The following is a 19,038-nucleotide window of genomic DNA, read 5'->3' on the forward strand; positions in this document are numbered from 1 at the left end:
AGTCCTTGCAAAACCTTGGTAGCCTACGTCTTACCCATTTCCAGGACCATTTACTTCACCTCTGCAAGATACTACCTCTTCAACCACAGCTAAACCCTTATTCACGCTCCTGTCTTTCTCTTTCAGTGTCTCATATCAAGTCCCACTTGCCCATTATCCCTGTTCCCTAGAAACATGGCATTTACAACACAAGAGAAGGCCATTGTGCCTTGATCAACTCGTGCAAGAGTTTTTCAATTGGTCCCACTACCCTGGTATTTCCCACAGCCCTTTTATATTACAAGTGTATATTCAATTTCCTTTGGACTCTCTGGCTGCTGCCCCCTTTACACACTGAATATAACATCTTAATTCTTAACTTTCAATTGGTCCATTGTCTCATCTCACCTACCACCACGTCCTCTTCCAATCATTCACCCAATTCTATATCCTTCGATCATATTCTGGCCTTCTGTACATTCTCTGTTCGTTCGCTACAGCCCCACCCTTCCCATTCAAATCACTATTGGTGGCAGAGGCTTCCATCATCTTGGCCCAGCTCCCTGGTCCCCTCTACTTTTCTTTCTCTATATTTACAGATCATCTTCAAAATTAGTCCTTCCAGCCAAGTCTTAGATTACCTCTCTCTGTTCAGCAAACATTACTTTTTTTAAAAATAAAAACCTCCCCACCCCGCCCCATAAAGCATCTTGGTATGTTTTCTAAGTGGAAGACCCTATAAACAATTGGACGGTATTGTTGAGCAAGATGAGACTGAGCCCTCATTCTATGTCCACCTGCCAAACTTTGAGCAAGAAGGACCAAATCGTCTGTAATCTACTTGCTACAGGACCTTTCTACATGAGCACAAAAATGGTGTGCTGCCAACATGGTTCATATCTTGTTATTAATGGGCCAGGTAGTCAAATTTGAGTTTAGCAGCTATAAATGTACAAGCTGGATATCATTAACAAAGCAATCATATGGCCTGATATTTTCAGAATAATTTGTACTTGGAAAAACATAGTGATAAAATTAGCATTTTTGTAAGTTGTATTGCAACACAATCTGTGGTGGAAAATGCACACCAAGTTGTAATTCACAGTAAGTACAACCGGTTTTCTTATGAATCCCTGTAGCTTTTTGTAAGCTTGCCCTTGATGCAAATCTGTATGCACAAAGTGGTTGCTTACATGATAACCTTAACTTCAAGGATAAAAATTAGAGAAGTCTATCTTAGTATAATTTTGTAAATGGCGAAGTATATAAACCAGAACACCTCTATATTGTTCAGTGTTAGTCAATGGAAAGAGACCCGAGGGACCTGTCTTTTGTTTGGGTTTTTAATTTATCCTAAGTATTTTTTGATTTCTACATTTCTGACTGAACTTCTAGATGAGTCCCTATAACACAAAGTGTTTTCACTTGCCAGGATATCTGGAGATCTCACAATTTACTACTTTTACTAGTTTTATTAATGCTTGCACATGATCTTTCTCTTCAGAAGGTGGCACAATAAATAATACTGTGCTAGTCTTTGACGCTAGGTTTTAATTGCCAAACACATTTACTAAATAAATGTGTTCAAATAAAGCACAAATACGAGTATAGAATCATAAACTGATTTTTGCAGCACCAAAGGGGACCATTAAGCCCATTTCGCCAGCACTGCCTCTTGAAGAGCTGGCCGTTTTATTTAGTTAGTTGGCCTCCTGTGCCTACTGCTGTTTGTCTAGATAAAAATACTTGACTCCAAGTGGCGTATCACCTTGCTTTGTGTTGATTACAATTTTCTGCTGTTGTATTTACATGGCTGTAACGTGTCTCTGGTTTCTGTAACAAAATACATTTTTATATGAGCAGAACATTAGTCTGATTCACCAGTGGATCAACAGAAAGCCTTTAGTCTGCCTTTCCTGCCTTTTGATCTGTCTAGTTAGGGTGGCCCTACTAGGAGTTGTTAAAACTAGGAATTGTATGAGGATGCCACCATCAAAATGAGCTGCAATCCTCACGGATAAGCACAACCCCCAGGGCTGCTTCAGTACCACCGAGGCAATATTTCGGCCGGCACCCTCAGTCTCAAACTGGTATGGAGTAAGGACAGAACCCTTTTGAAAGCCAGAGAAAATATCAGCCTTCAATGGAGAGAACTCCTAAACTGTGATACAATCCTAGATGAGGACGTGTTTGAGGAAATTCCCCAACTCCGCATCAAAGATGACCTTGGAATTCCACCAAACATTGACGACGTCGAGGCCTCCATTAAACATGGGAAGAATGGAAAAGCCACAGGAGTGGACGATATTCCAGTGGAGATTTTCAAACTTCCTCTCCATCAGCTGTTCCTGAAAAATTTGGACAGAAGAAATCCCAGCCAACCTCAGGTATGCTGTCATCAGCACCATCTTCAAGAAAGGAGACAAAGCGAACTGTGCGAAGTACATCCATCGCCAGGAAGACCATTGCCCGAATTCTCGCAAGCCGCCTTCTCCCAGTCTCTGGAGACATCCTTCTCCTTCACCTTGTCGAGAACAAGCTTCTTGGTGGACATCGTCCACAGGATGGACGGAAAACTTTTCAATCTCAACTGGTTGAAATCCAAAAAGAAAATGACACTGACACTTGTGGAACTTACAGTGCCATCTCCGCTCTCGCAGAAGAGAATCTCAAAGCCATGCTTGAGGCTTTCGCGGAAGTATACTGAAGAATCTGTCTCAACCTCAAGAAGACGCGAGTCCTTTACCAACCCACGCCAGACAAGATCCGGTCTCTCCCTCCAAGATCAACGGAGAAACCCTCCCAAATGTGGAATATTTGTCACCTGGGAAACCACCTCGCAAGTAAGGCTGGCATCAGTACAGGAATCCAAAATCATATCCAATCTACGCGCGCCACCTTCGGAAGCCTAAAGGTGAGAATTTTCGACCACACCTTTTTGAGAACACCTGGCGGCAAGCGGAGGCCTGAAAAAGGAACTTGAGAAAGGAATACCGGCAATCTCGAGTCCAAGGACCAATTCCCACCTCCTGGAAACAGTTGCCACGTGTGTGGTTGGAGATGTGGCTCTAGGATTGGGCTCATCAGCCTCACAATGACCCATAGAACTCATGCCCAGTGACACAGAGTTTCTTAGATGGACAATCATGCTTGTTAACAAATGATTGCCAAAGAAGACTTGAGTTGTACTTCCATCAGGATAGGTATATGCAGTCCTTTCCACCATGTTACGGTGCTCACGTACACGCAGACATAGTCTAGCACGTGTGCATGTTGAGTAGCTGTTGGGAGTGGTATCTTGGGAGATTCTACCTCCCACCCCGACCTCACTCTCTTCATCCCAGAATGTTGAGGCCATTTGTCACACTTGTCCTGCTGCAGTGGCAGATCAGCTAATTTGGACCAGAACCAACTCTTAAGTCTTGCTTGTATTTTTGCCCATTGAGTCATTTGGGTAGCAGGCTATAATGCACCCCTATGTACAATTCCAACAAGTGAGTAAGAATGCTAGGATATGGTTGGTCTTCTGAGAATCTAGTTTGGTGGCTACATAAAAATCCCATTCCTGCATCTTTATTCTCACTTTGACCTGGGATGCGTTTTTAGCTTTTATATGATTCTTAGAATTCTTATTCTAAACATCCTGTTCAACTTGGCATGTTTGCTACTGATTTTAAAAGAAATGAAAAATGATTCCAGAATCAGGCTTGTATGTATATTCCTGGTAATGGTGGCACCCACACTCACCTGTATGAGTGTGGTTGCCACGAATTGGGGGAGAGGTAATTATGATGCAATTAGGCAAGAATTAGGGGGCATAAGTTGGGAACAGAAACTGTCAGGGAAAGGCACTAATGAAAAGTGGAACTTTTTCAAGGAACAAATACTGGGTGTCCTTGATAGGTATGTCCCTGTCAGGCAGGGAGGAAATGGCTGAGTGAGGGAACCATGGTTCACGAAAGAGGTGGAATGTCTTGTGAAAAGGAAGAGGGAAGCTTATGTAGGGATGAGGAAACAAGGTTCAGATGGCTCGATTGAGGGTTACAAGTTAGCAAGGAACGAGCTGAAAAAGGGGCTTAGGAGAGCTAGGAGGGGACATGAGAAGTCCTTGGCAGGTCGGATCAAGGAAAACCCCAAGACTTTTTACTCTTATGTGAGGAATAAAAGAATGACCAGGGTGAGGTTAGGGCCGGTCAAGGACAGTAGTGGGAACTTGTGTATGGAGTCAGTAGAGATAGGCGAGGTGATGAATGAATACTTTTCTTCAGTGTTCACCAAGGAGAGGGGCCATGTTTTTCAGGAAGAGAAGGTGTTACAGGCTAATAGGCTGGAGGAAATAGATGTTCGGAGGGAGGATGTCCTGGCAGTTTTGAATAAACTGAAGGTCGATAAGTCCCCTGGGCCTGATGAAATATATCCTAGGATTCTTTGGGCGGCAAGGGATGAGATTGCAGAGCCTTTGGCTTTGATCTTTGGGTCCTCGCTGTCCACGGGGATGGTGCCAGAGGACTGGAGAATGTTGTTCCTCTGTTTAAGAAAGGGAATAGAAATGACCCTGGTAATTATAGGCCGGTTAGTCTTACTTCGGTGGTTGGTAAGTTGATGGAAAAGGTCCTTAGGGATGGGATTTACGACCATTTAGAAAGATGCGGATTAATCCGGGATAGTCAGCACGGATTCGTGAAGGGCAAGTCGTGCCTCACAAATTTGATAGAATTTTTTGAGGAGGTAACTAAGTGTGTTGATGAAGGTAGGGCAGTTGATGTCATATACATGGATTTTAGTAAGGCGTTTGATAAGGTCCCCCATGGTCGGCTTATGATGAAAGTGAGGAGGTGTGGGATAGAGGGAAAGTTGGCCGATTGGATAGGTAACTGGCTGTCTGATCGAAGACAGAGGGTGGTGGTGGATGGAAAATGTTTGGATTGGAGGCAGGTTGCTAGCGGAGTGCCACAGGGATCAGTGCTTGGTCCTCTGCTCTTTGTGATTTTTATTAATGACTTAGAGGAGGGGGCTGAAGGGTGGATCAGTAAATTTGCTGATGACACCAAGATTGGTGGAGTAGTGGATGAGGTGGAGGGCTGTTGTAGGCTGCAAAGAGACATAGGATGCAAAGCTGGGCTGAAAAATGGCAAATGGAGTTTAACCCTGATAAATGTGAGGTGATTCATTTTGGTAGGACTAATTTAAATGTGGATTACAGGGTCAAAGGTAGGGTTCTGAAGACTGTGGAGGAACAGAGAGATCTTGGGGTCCATATCCACAGATCTCTAAAGGTTGCCACTCAAGTGGATAGAGCTGTGAAGAAGGCCTATAGTGTGTTAGCTTTTATTAACAGGGGGTTGGAGTTTAAGAGCCGTGGGGTTATGCTGCAACTGTACAGGACCTTGGTGAGACCACATTTGGAATATTGTGTGCAGTTCTGGTCACCTCACTATAAGAAGGATGTGGAAGCGCTGGAAAGAGTGCAGAGGAGATTTACCAGGATGCTGCCTGGTTTGGAGGGTAGGTCTTATGAGGAAAGGTTGAGGGAGCTAGGGCTGTTCTCTCTGGAGCGGAGGAGGCTGAGGGGAGACTTAATAGAGGTTTATAAAATGATGAAGGGGATAGATAGAGTGAACGTTCAAAGACTATTTCCTCGGGTGGATGGAGCTATTACAAGGGGGCATAACTATAGGGTTCGTGGTGGGAGATATAGGAAGGATGTCCGAGGTAGGTTCTTTACGCAGAGAGTGGTTGGGATGTGGAATGGACTGCCTGCAGTGATAGTGGAGTCAGACACTTTAGGAACATTTAAGCGGTTATTGGATAGGCACATGGAGCACACCAGGATGATAGGGAGTGGGATAGCTTGATCTTGGTTTCAGATAAAGCTCGGCACAACATCGTGGGCCGAAGGGCCTGTTCTGTGCTGTACTGTTCTATGTTCTATATGTTCACTTAGTGATAAAAAGCTATAAACCCATGGGTAATGAAATGAACTTGTTTGTAGTTTAACAGTAAAGCTCATGAAAAGTTGGTAACAAGTTTGCAGAAGGTATTTCTGAAATGGTGTTAGTTTATAATGCATTTTGGGTTAATATTTAGAACAGTTTTATTTTCTGTTGCAGCTATGAACGTAGACTCTGCTGAAACTAGTTGTTTAGCAGAGGATGAAGAAGCTGATCCGTCTGCATCTCATGTTTGCTCAATACAAGAAGAAACATCCGAGCCCGCTTTGAAAGAGCAACACAAAGAGCAGTGCAGGTAAGAGGGCAAATGCACAGAAGATGCCTGGGAATCTGAGGACATTCCTTGGAGTTTCTAAAAGGGGAAAATCCACAATTCCCTCTTCATTTAATCCAGCATTAGCTGATTAACTATGAAAAAAGGCAGTATTTCATAAATTTTTTGAGGGTGAAGGATATTCTGCAGTGGTCTGAAAATTTATCCTCACTACTTTCTTTAATTAATGATGCAGTTCTTAAGGCGCAGTGTTTCTTCTCTGCCTTTTCTGTGGTCTGTATTCTTCAAGTCATCCTTTGCTACATTTCTGGTGTTCCTGTTCTTGTATGTCTCTGTGCTGCTTTTGAACCAGCTGTTAGGTAATTGAGGAAGCTCTTGGTTCTGTTAGTATCTCTCTCTCTCGCTCGCACAGATGAAACCCGGAACTTAGCATGAATTTGTGTCCCATTAGTGTGTCGCAACAAGTTGAACCTCCAGTATCGGTCTGTGAAAGACTGCGACCCAAGTGAGAAAGTACTTTTCTGCAGTTTCCCATCATAAATGGAAAAAGATTGAGTATCATGATGGTGAAAAGGTGAGCTGGAAAAAGGAGCCAGCATCGAAGTACAGTAGAGCTAAAAAGGAAATTGGTAGTAGCAAGAAACTAGTGACAAAGATAGTATGTGCCATGGTTTAATAATTCCAAGCTGTTAAGTCCTGTATTACATATTGTGGGAGGACAGGGCTGATCTGAATTCTATCAAGGTCGTGGTTTATAGTGAGTCCTTTTTAACATTGCACTAAAGATTCGCTTGAATCAAGTAAACACTTTTAATTCAGATCTGTAACCAACATTACTTTTCATGATGCAAATTTTGCCATATTCTGGTGGTTTAGTTTTAGTTTGAGTGAGCAACAACTTTGCTGTTGTCAACTTGCATTATTACAGAGAAATAGTTGAAAAATCCAAATATTTTTCTGAGCTTGTGGCTAGTAATGGGGTATTAATCTCTGGGTAGCTGTACTTTAAGGATTAGTATAAATTAATGAATGTAAGCAGAAGAAATAATAAAGATGTAATTTGAAAGATCAGTTATGAAGGGAACTAATGTTTTGTATCATCTTTTTGTCCAGCTTGGAACAGAAGTTGTGCGTGTTTTGTAACTGTGGAGAGCAGAGTTTACATGGACAAAGAGAGCTGAAGCAATTTGATCCATCGGCTGTGCTGGATGAACTTGGAAATGGAGGGACTAACAGAATGGCGAGGGAAGCCAGTCCAGCATCGAGTCACAGGAATGTTTCAGGGGTGGAGGGGCTCTCAGATGAGCTCGCTCGAGTTGGCTTTGAGCAAAGTGCAACAACAATGGCTCTCTTTGAGTCAACAGGTGAAAAAACTGTTTACTTTATTGTTTAGAGTCCAACATTTCCCCAAACTGTTCTCAAGTGGATTTCAGGGGCATCGTTTCTGTATTAAATTTGTTGTATGCTGAAGATTCTTTATAAAATTGTTCTTAACATTCCTTTCCCCAATAAATTTATGTTGAAAAGATTACAGTTTGGATTCATTAAAGTTTTAGTTTTTCAATCCTGTTAGATCTGTTACTTTTTAATGATTTGAATGATGGAATCTTTGATTAGTCCAGAATGATTCCGCAGTAATGACAATGCCATTGTATGATACCCTTTTACTGTGGACTTGAAAGCTTCAGTCTGGAGAATTACATATGCAGATGAAGCCCTTGACAGATCATTGTCATTATGTACTTGTGCAGATTTAATTAATTTAAAGAAAAGTTCATGCTGGTATAATGCAAACCAAGTATGATCTTGTGTTAACTGGACAAGGAGCAGAAGAATATATATTTGAGAGGAAAAGAAATGATGATTTGTAAGGCCTCAAACAAACTGTTTTATAGTTCCTACATTATTGTCTTTTTCTCTAGTCTGAGTATATAAAATCACACTACACCGCACAGTTGAAGTAACACTTCCAACTTACCTTTTCATAAATATTTTGTGACAAGAGCTCTGAATTATCTTGGCAGCTGAACCAGGTCCTCTTGTCACCTTGCATCCGCAGGTGCACTTTCCATCTGAGTTGTGGTGATCAGGAGCAGAATTGTTGGGTGATTGTATTTTTCACCTTTCCTCCTCTTGTTTCCTTCCCCCAACAAAAAAAATCAAGTTTGATATCTAGTTTCTCCTGCTTCTTACCTTTTCATTGCCCCTGACTGGTAGCACTGGCTGTATTTGGATAACTTCTTGTAGACTAAATGTCAAATGTGAGAATTCCTTGTCTCTGGCTCTGTAACACATCATTGTGGTGCATTTATCCACTTGGGCATCACAATACCTTCTGGTGTGTGATCCAACAGCACACCTCTTTACGGTATGTGACAATATGTCAGCCTGGCTCAGTTGGTAATTCATTCTTTCCTGAATCAGAATCTTTTGTTTGGTTCAAAGTTCATTTCAGAATTTGAGCTCATCATCTAGAGTGATGTGGTAGCACACTACTGAGGGAGTGCTCCATTGTCTTTTGAATGAGACGTAGGCCTTGTCTGCCTATTCCAATGGTTCAGCTTACTTAAAGATCATCTCCCACTCTTTGAAGAGCAATCGGTTCTTCCTGATGTTTGGCCAACATTGTTCCCTCAACCAGCACCACCAAAACATCAATAACTGGCCAGTCATCTCATTGCTATTTCAGGGATGTTGCTGTGCGCAAAATGGCTGTCGCATTTGCTACATAATTTGCTGCACTTCAAAGTAATGAATTTAATTGAAATGCTTTGAGATGTATGAGATCAGGCGCTAAATGCAGGTATTTCTTTCTCCCTTTTATGTCAGGGGAAACTGCTATGCAGCTACCAAAAATAGTCATGACATTGCAAACATTTCAACTTTTATTATTGTATACAAATGACCTCCTGAGTAGTCTTGACTAATGTTGTTCAGCTGACCTTTTGAAGTGTAATCATGTAGAATGTGTTGGGACAAAGCCATAGTAAAAGCACAATCTGTGAATTGTGCTCACTTATAAATGTATCTCTTAATGTAATGGTTTTGCCCCATGACTTGGGTTTCAAGTTCACCCAGACAAGAGAGAAGTCTTCTCCTTCCACAGGGTCTCAGTTGGATGAGTTTTAACTGGCTCAAACACTGGTACCAATGAATTCTCAGGATAAAAGTATCCATAATTCTGAACCAAATGTTCATCTGAGGATACTTCAGTTGCAAGCAATAAAAGAACTGACTTCAGAAAGTAAATCAAAGAAAAAGGTTTAATAAAATTTCAATACTCCAACACTTGGGGCCACATCCTGGGCTGTACAAGCTCCCGACCATTCCCATCTGCTTTTTATTTATACCTGGTCAGCTGATCACCATATCATTTTGCCATTGGTTGCACTGCCCACCGGTCAGCTGACCCTCAGCATGTTACCATTGGTTACATTATAACACCAAATGGCAAAAATGAAATGTATGCTCGTGAACCAAGAATGCTTTGTGAGATTTGGCTTGAGGTACATTTATTGTGTCAGGACCTTTGCCCTGCATCTGACTTAATGATCTAATCAGATGTGTGGTCTGATGCTGACATACAAAAAGTTGAAAAAAAGCAATGATGTCCTTTTTCTCTCCATAGTATTTTTTTTTTAAATTGGTGCGTCCGAAACAGTTCATTGTTTTTTAATGAAACTTCTGTTTAGTTTTTGATAAGTTAATTTGCTGCACTGAACAGAACTAATATTTTCTGCATTACTCAGTCCAGCCTAATCACTGCAACCATCTAGCATGACACACTGGAGATCACATTTGGCTATTTCTCTAAGCAGTATAATATGTAGCCAGATCTTCCACTGGTGCTTTTATTCTCCCAAAAATATTATCAAAATTTAAATTTGGTAATGGATCAACAAGTCCAAAAACTGTCCATAAAGACTGAGTGATCTCTGTACGGTGAATTTCACCTTCCCCATCATTAATTTGATTCTGGCACCAACTATAGGCTGTGAAGTCTAGCAGCAGTGATATTGTCAAGTAGCCAATCAAACTGAAGAATCTTCACAAGAAGTAAAATGTACTGTTTATCTTTCATTTTTAAACCATTTTGTAGAGAGTGGAGTAGACTTGGAAATACACATGGGAATAAAGTAGAAACTTAAGTATTGTGAATTTAACCTTCTTTAAAAGCAGTGCAGTTTTTTTTATCATAAAGGAGAAAGTTGACATTCCACAAATATAACATTAGTTTTTCAGGCCCAGAGATGATGTTCAGCGAACTTGGTACGCTGTTTGAAAACCCAGTTACACCTCATTCATTAATGCGTAATTCCTTTCGAGGGTTTGATGTGACTGTGCACAAAAAAGTGAAAGTTCACTTCAATTCATGTGATTTCCATCTTTTCACCTTCAACAGCACATTGTGTGGAGGAGTGGGAATCACTGCCAGTAACTTTTAGGTCCTTGCATTTATCCGCACATGTGCGGGCACCAGAAGTTGCTTGGGGTTTCACAGCTGTAATGTTGATGAATTCTGACTGTCATTGTCATTACAATTACAAAATCAGAAACATCGGGAACCTCGAGGAAAGCATCAAGTTTACACTGACCCACAAACAGGTTTTGTTTCTGATCTTTAATATGTTTATCCACAGGACATTTCTGGGCTCATCATTGGTGTGCAGCCTGGTCAATTGGTGTTGAACAGGGCGAGGGGCAGAAACTGGTCAATGTGGACAAAGCTGTAATCTCAGGTATCTCACAGGTAAGAGATAAAATTTCATCACTTTGGGTTCTTTGAGTAACACATAGTCTATCCTTTTAAACTCTTTGAGAGGGTTGGTTAACAAAACATTAATTTTCCTGGAAGATTATTTGCTGAATTTTTGAAGATTGCAATCCTAACTGATAACTTGATCAAGAGGCACCTAATATGCTAAATATTACTGGGGCACAAATCTGTTTCTGCTGTTTACCATACTTAATTGTGTTACTATTGACCATTGACTAGTGGAGGCATGGTAATGTTTGAGAGGAGAAGCTGTCGTGTCAGCTGTTTTTTGATATTTCAACTTGCTTTGTGGAAACTGGGATGACCCTTTGTCATACAAGTGTAGGTTTGCTGGAGCAGGGGCACGGCATTAAATTCCAGTTTGGTAAACAGCACCTAATTCCCAGATCGTCAAGGGAGGCCCAAAGGTAATTGGAGTAACTTTGATCATCTTTCACTCCATAAGTTGCAATAATGGGGCTGCAAAAAGTTTTGCTTTTGCTTTTCCTTCATCCTAAGAGCAGTTTAGTTTTGTGGATGAGTAAACGGTTGAAGCTGGCACTTCTCCACTTTAAGCAGATATGGAAGGCAGACTCCATATTTTTAAAATCCTGTTCCCAAAGTGTGGGTTGTAAAGCAGTCAGGCAACTTCGCTATCTGAAATGAAATCTTTATTGCACAAGGGTAACAGCAAGAATTGCAGTGGACTATTGACGTGTAACAATGTCCATTGCTTAATTGTGCACTACAGCAAGCTTGAATGATGGTGCATTAAAAGTGTTGTAATTTGACTTTGCTGCCAAACTACTAAGGTTGCCATTTTCTCTTGAAAGCTGCAGTTGTGTAAATGTACCCATCTTAATACTCTAATAATTTAGTTATTCATTGCTCTGCACATCTGCCTGATTTTGTTTTTCTAAATGTTAAGCTAAAGATAATTTATAGCAATGTATAACATTTTAAGAGTAATATTTATATTTTATTTCACCAGAAATGTGAGTATTGTAAACGGTTGGGCGCTACCATCCAGTGCCAGATGGAGGGATGTTTAAGATCGTACCACTTTCCCTGCGCAGCAGCATCTGGATCCTTTCAGTCAATGAAATCCTTGACCCTTCTGTGTCCAGAACATATTGATAAAGCAGTGGAGATAGGTACTTACACATGCTTTAAATAATCTTCAGTATTAAAGGTGTAATTCTTACTTGTACTTCTTAATAGGGAATGCAAATACTTGCATCAGTTTTTTCTTCCTCCGGATTTATGAGTGTGTATTTTTTTTATATATCTAAAGTGAGAATCTGGCTCTTCATTAGCTGTGGGTAGATGCTGTGTTTGTTGCTGAACTAAGCTGTACAAAAGGACCCGAGTTTGACCCCTGGCACTATTGGTTTGATCTTGGAGGAAGTGGTGTCAGGTACCTGTGACTGGTCAAGGCAACCCTGGGTGCAGGAAGGTGAAAATCAACCAAGATTCTTTGGTTGCTGTTCATTTGACTCTTATTAGCAAGTGCATGAATGCAGATGTTGGAGGGTTAGGTTTAGTGTTTAGCTGGGTTATCTTCCTTCCCCCGCAAAGCTTTCTAGATGTGATTGTTTAAGCAGGTATGGAAGGTGAGCAGTAGATGTAGAACCATATGCCAGCTGGAGCATTTTTGAAGATGGAAGGGTGGGGGAGATGGTTTGTTTTCTTAAAAAGAAACGCAACTTGACTGAATCATTTGTTCTGTTACCAGTTTGAGTTATGTACATCTAAACGTCTTAACATCTAGATGGGTTTGCATTCCCGTCTGCATTTATTACTAATCTATCTCATGGCTTTTGTGTCCTGGCAGTCGAGCTCAATTTTAATTTTTCGTACCAAGCAGGGTTAGAGGGTTGGGGGGATAAAATGTGAGGTGAGTGAAAGGAGCGGGTTGATTCGAAGGTGAAGATTGAGGTCAAAAGGATGGGAAATGGGGAGGTGTGGCAGGAGATGATGATGTGAAAGGAAAGGTATAGGTGAACTAAGATTTGTGAGAGGGGACTGAGATAGGGTAGACAGGTAAAACAAGTCAGGGTGAGGATTAGATGGTAGCCACAGACCTTTGAGGTAAGGAATGTCAACAGGTGCTTATTGGGGTAGGATTGGGAGGTGTGTTAGACTGAGTAATGTAGGGTGAGTTTTAATTTGATGGCATTGGACACACTTTAAACTCTTGTTGCACTGTTACCCGACTGGACTTTATACTGAACTGTTCAGAATGGCCTGCAACTGTATTGCACAATCAGTCATCTGTGCTCCATTTGAGTCTCCTCCCACCTTTCCTCATCTCGTTATTGATGCGGAGATGCCGGCGTTGGACTGGGGTGGGCACAGTAAGAAGTCTCACAACACCAGGTTAAAGTCCAACAGGTTTATTTGGTGTCACGAGCTTTTGCAGTGCTGCTCCTTCAGGTGAGTGGAGAATTGGGTTCACAAATAGGGCATATATAGACAAAGACTCAATTACACGATAATGGTTGGAAGCCACAGGCCATTATCTTGCAATTGAGTCTTTGTCTATCTATGCCCTGTTTGTGAACCCAAGTCTCCACTCATCTGATGAAGGAGCAGCGCTCTGAAAGTTCATGACACCAAATAAACCTGTCGGACTTTAACCTGGTGTTGTGAGACTTCTTCCATCTAGCTATTAACACAACCCTCCATTTCCTCCTTCCTCATGCTTATTTAATGCCGCATGCGAGTGAATGAATGTGTAAGATGCGCTTATGTGGATATGAGAGTGCTTCATAAATAGCAGGGTACTTGCGAAAATAAGTCATTAATGTTTATAAAAAATTGTGGTCTGCGCTTGCATCTTGATTCCAACTTCGCAATGGGACAATAGTGAAGTGAGCCTGGCAGCAATTCTGAATATGGAGGTTTGGCCACTGGAACTATGTCAACAGCACAGTGTCTGTATACTAATATGGACAAGACAAATCTAGGGTGCAAATCTTTTGTTAGCAAGATGGTTGGTAAGAGAACTGGCAAGCCTTTGTGTATTGGCCATTTCAAATGGACAGTGCTTCAATGTGAGTTCAGTTTCTGTCCCAATGTGTTCTGCCTTCAGACAACCTAGTTATTGAGTACTGTTGTCAGGCTGATTTCTGAACTTCACCATCTTGACTTGGAGAAGTAAAATACTTTGAAATGTTTCTTTTATTTTTATTGATGAGCTTGAGCTTTATTGAAAAGAACATGTGGATAGCAATGGAGAACGCAATTCAGCTCAAATTTAAGGTTGAGAAATAGTGTTGCTCTAATCCAACATGGGATCATTTCAATACAGTTAAACCACCATATGCTGTTAAGTCCTACTAAACATATCACATTATTAGAATATCTACAGTGCAGAAGGAGGCCATTCGGCTCATCGAGCTTGCACCGACGACAATCGCACCCGGGCCCTATCCCCATAACCCCATGCATTTACCCAAGCTAGTCCCCCTGACACTAAGGGGCAATTTAGCACAGCCAATCCACCTAACCCGCACATCTTTGGAGTGTGGGAGGAAACCGGAGCACCCGGCGGAAACCCATGCAAACACTGGGAGAATGTGCAAACTCCACACACACAGTGACCTGAGGCTGGAATTGAACCTGGGTCCCTGGCGCTGTGAGGCAGCAGTGCTAACCACTGTGCCACCATGCTGCCCCCTAAATACTGCTCGTTGGCATAAAATTATTACATTGTCTTTATTGCACGATATATATTCATTTTGATCTCCAGTACAGGGGGAGCAAAGAGAAAGGACAGTTTTCTATTCAAGCTGGGCTAGAGGATGATGTGATAATTAAACCAAGGTGAGGGTGGAACCTGGGAGGAGTAGGGAACCTGGGAGGAGTAGGGAACATGGGGCTAGGTTGGGTGAGTACTGCTCAATGGATTGCACATCTGGGAAATCCCCTCTGCAAGAAGTGAGGTTGCTAATTGTTTCTGTTTTGCTAGATTTTATTACATCGCCAGTACCACTTCTGGAATTTTGAGACTAATTGTTTTAATACATTTTAGATATAACTCTAGTCTGGTTTACTTTGCTACTGTAACAGGTAGTAATTAAATCTTTCATTTGTGTTGAAAGTTGAACTGGTGCACCAATAATAAAAGCCGACCTCTAATTCCAATTTATGAACCAATCCAAATAGAACACCTTTGTGACAGAATCAAAATGCTCTGAGGTGGAATAAATGCATAAATCAGAGTTGTTTAGATGTAGCCGTTTTTTCACGGAGTGCTTTTGTGAATAGTCCTAACTTCCAAATAGGTATAATTTTATTTTCAGCTGACAGACTTAATTTTAAATCAAGCTGATAATTGTGATTGCTGCATATAATTTTAAAAATCTTGGATAATAGTTGTGAGCCTCATTTGGGAAAATATTAACTGGAGCAGTGACTTCAGCTCTGTACTGTGACCTAGGTTTAGGGTCTGTGATCAACTCGTTTTGGATGTTTTCGTTCAAAGTAATCAAAGTCCTCCCTGCAGGGTAACACAGGGCTAACTTGGTTTATCTGTTAAAGTTAAAAAAAATCAAATGTATTTAAAAATGATCACTCTGCAGGTTTCCAATCTCTCTGATTTGAAATTGGTCAGTAAATTGTTATAACAGAAGTGTTGACATATTACCCGTTTTTATTCTATTTTAGCAAAGGATGAAGCAAATTGTGGTGTGTGTGACGCTCCAGGGGATCTCCTGGACCTTCTTTTCTGTACCAGCTGTGGACTGCATTATCATGGTGCATGTCTGGAAATTGTCGTGACGCCAGTTAAACGTGCTGGTTGGCAGTGCCCGGAGTGTAAAGTGTGCCAGACTTGCAGGTTTGTAACTGTTTCAGATGGGCAGAAATTGCATTAATAGCACAATATTGTCGAAGAGAGTGACTGAAGATAAAATCTGTGTAACCTGTTAGAATGTTAATAGTTGCAGAGAAAAATGCAAATATGAAGGCAGGTAGTCCATGTTCTCTCTTTCAAAACGGTTTATTGCGCTATCTTGTGCTGTCATTTGTATAACTTATACGTATGCATTGAAAGTTGGTGTGCTCTTTAATTTGTATAAATTTCTATTAACATGCACCTGTAAAACATTTAGCACAAAAATGACAGCTTATATTTAAGGTAATTGGCAAAAGAACCAATGAGGAGCATGGACAGAGTGGATAGTCACAAGTTTTTTCCCAGGGTGGAAGAGTCAATTACTAGGGGGCATAGGTTTAAGGTGTGAGGGCAAGGTTTAAAGGAGATGTGCGAGGCAAGTTTTTTACACAGAGGGTGGTGGATGCCGGGGGAGGTAGTGGAAGCAGATACGACAGTGACTTTTAAGGGACGTCTTGACACATACATGAATAGGATGGGAATAGAGGGATACGGTCCCCGGAAGGGTAGGGGGTTTTAGTTCAGTTAGGCAGCATGGTCGGTGCACGCTTGGAGGGCCGAAAGGCCTGTTCCAGTGCTGTAATTTTCTTTGTTCTTTAACCAGAGGCGATATGAAGGAAAACATTTTATGCAAAGAGTAGTTTGGATTTGAAATGCACTGCCTGATAGGGTGGGGGGTGTGGACTTGATAGCAGCCTTCAAAAAGGAATTGGATAAATATTTGAAGGAGGTAAGAATTTCATGGATATGGGGAAAGAACAGGGGACTGGGATTAACTGGATTGTTCTTCGCGAGAGCCAGGGCAGACTCAGTGGACTGAGTGGCCTCATTCTGTACTGTACTATTCTCTGATTTGTGCAGGCGAGGTTGTAATGTCTCCTATTGAATTCCATGCAGGCAGCCTGGTGCAGACACAATGATGCTTGTGTGTGATGCATGTGACAAGGGCTATCACACATTTTGTTTGAAACCAGCAATGGAGTCACTGCCTACTGATAGCTGGAAATGCAAGGTGGGTGCTTGTATGTGTGTGTGTTCTATCAATGTCATTCGGCATCAGATATAGATGACATTCGTGGTTTGCACATGTTTGACACACCTGTGAATGATACTCAAAAGCCATGTGTGTAAACATTTTTTGTGTACAACAAATTCCATCCGGATGGATGAGAGTTTGCAAATCTTTCTCTAGTAGGTTCACTTGCATTTGACCATTACGAAGTTTGGGATGTGCTTCATTACTTTTTCAGTTGAAGGTTAAAATTATGTTGGTGAAGTTGTAGTATATGTTGTTGTGAATGTTTTTGATCAGTTAGGGTTTCGATCCTTCAGCTTCATTTGTTTCACCAATTCTTTTCACATGCTTATTTTCATAAAGTTATTGCCGATCAACCACAGATTTATTGTCCATAATTTGCTGAGGTGGGGAGAAGAGCAAAAGATTAAGACCAACAGTTTGATATCATAATGAGACCATGAGTCAATCTTTCCCCACTCATCGTGCTTTTGTAAAGCATTTGCTGCCATGACCGCTCAAGATGGTGCTTCTGATCTCCAAGCTGATCTCAACTTTGTCATAGAATATTCACATTTTTTTCTGTATTACTATTGGATAATTCATTTACATGCAAGGATTGAATGAGCAAAAAAAATTAGATTACTTTTTTGGGGTTTTGTTTTCTTCCTCTTTTTGACTAGCTCAAGGTTGTTATAAAAGTTCCCTTCCTCCTTACCTGCCCTGCTTGTCCATTTGTTCTTTTATCTGACCTTGTGCAGACTAGTTTATTTCTATGCGCATCATCTAAGACTTGTCGCCACCTCCTATCAAAACAACTGACTAATCATGAGGATTATGACGTTTTCCTTGTTTGTTAATAACTTAATGAAGTGCGCCAGGTGAGCAAAGGAAAACAACCCTCTGTTTTGGTAATAGTCCACTTATTCTTGGGTCTTGCGGTTAAGGAATGGGACATAGTGCGAGAAGACCGAGAAAGGGAAAGAACAGAAAAGGAAGATGATTTTAAAACTTTTTAAGAATCCCCTACTTTCTAAGTTAAGAATTTGTGCTCAGTGACTTGCTGCCATATTGTACATGGATGGGAATGACACTGGTTGATATGATTTGTGATTTCTGTTTCAATCTGAAACTTGAGACACAACCATGCAAAATCTAAGAGTCCTATGCTGGGTTAAGTTTTCAGTGCAAGTTTGTAGAAATGTTCCGTTAATTTTCTAATATCTATGAAGCTGCTCTGGTAGCTGTTGAAGTATCAAGTGGATAGAAGACTTAATTTGACATCTCCAAGATGCTTTGCAGGGCAGTCTCACGTTTAATTTCTTTCTACAGAACTGTCGTGTGTGTAGTGATTGTGGTTCAAGGTCTGCAGGGAAGCATCCAAATGCGCAATGGCATCAGAACTATTCAGTGTGTGAGAAATGTTACTGGCAAAGGAACAGGGACAATCCCATGTGCACAATATGTGGTAAAACAAATGGACAAACAGATGATACATTAAACTGCCATATCTGCCAAAGGTAAGTGACTTCTGCCATTGTGATGATTTATCAGGTCTGGAAAAGGTGTTCTGTTAGCAGCAACCATCATGGTCGACTGCGTCCATAGTAAATCATACCATGGTGTGTACATGGAAGTTAATTGGTCTTCTGTTATTTCTCTCAAGTACCGCCCACCCCCTGCTGATTTGTTACTAGTAATGCGCATGGAACCTAAACCAATGTGGGTGAAATTCAATACTTTTCTGCAAGTCTTGAATAGGATACCATAGAATTTACTGCACAGAAGCAGCCCATGTGGTCCAGCTGGTCGATGCCAGTTGTTATGTTGCAGATTGACCTCCTTTAAAGTCAACTTTTTTGCATTCTATATGAACATGCTCTCTTGCTCTTCAAATAAGTTTTAGTGAAAACATTTGCTCTATTTAAGTCCCCTCCCCCCAATAGTTTTCTTCACAATACCTGCTTAATAGGCAATCTGCTCCCTCAGCTAGTTCTAGATAGTGTGTGCAAATCAGTCTTGGGTGACTCTTCCTCTGCTTTTCTCCACACTCCCTTTTGGGAAGAACCTGATGTTTACATATTGTGTTATGCTAACAGGAATTCCAAGTGTTGGAGTGAATTTTCATTTTAATATTTCCAGTATTTCTATTCTCTACTCCAT

The 19,038-nt window shown here is 41.1% G+C and overlaps 1 protein-coding gene across 12 annotated transcripts in view; it reads left to right on the forward strand.

The window, feature by feature from the left end:
* The window catches only part of kmt2d (lysine (K)-specific methyltransferase 2D), a 219,505-nt gene that overhangs the window by 54,851 nt on the left and 145,616 nt on the right, over positions 1-19,038 (forward strand). For all 12 annotated transcript variants that reach the window (XM_078201292.1, XM_078201290.1, XM_078201295.1 and 9 more), the window contains 7 exons: positions 6,090-6,225; positions 7,318-7,568; positions 10,845-10,954; positions 11,952-12,114; positions 15,632-15,803; positions 16,758-16,872; positions 18,208-18,395. In XM_078201292.1, coding sequence (XP_078057418.1) covers positions 6,090-6,225; positions 7,318-7,568; positions 10,845-10,954; positions 11,952-12,114; positions 15,632-15,803; positions 16,758-16,872; positions 18,208-18,395 — 1,135 coding nt within the window. The remainder of the gene's footprint in view (positions 1-6,089; positions 6,226-7,317; positions 7,569-10,844; positions 10,955-11,951; positions 12,115-15,631; positions 15,804-16,757; positions 16,873-18,207; positions 18,396-19,038) is intronic.

The sequence above is a fragment of the Mustelus asterias genome, chromosome X (assembly GCF_964213995.1).
Source record: "Mustelus asterias chromosome X, sMusAst1.hap1.1, whole genome shotgun sequence".
In the NCBI taxonomy this organism is placed as follows: domain Eukaryota; kingdom Metazoa; phylum Chordata; class Chondrichthyes; order Carcharhiniformes; family Triakidae; genus Mustelus; species Mustelus asterias.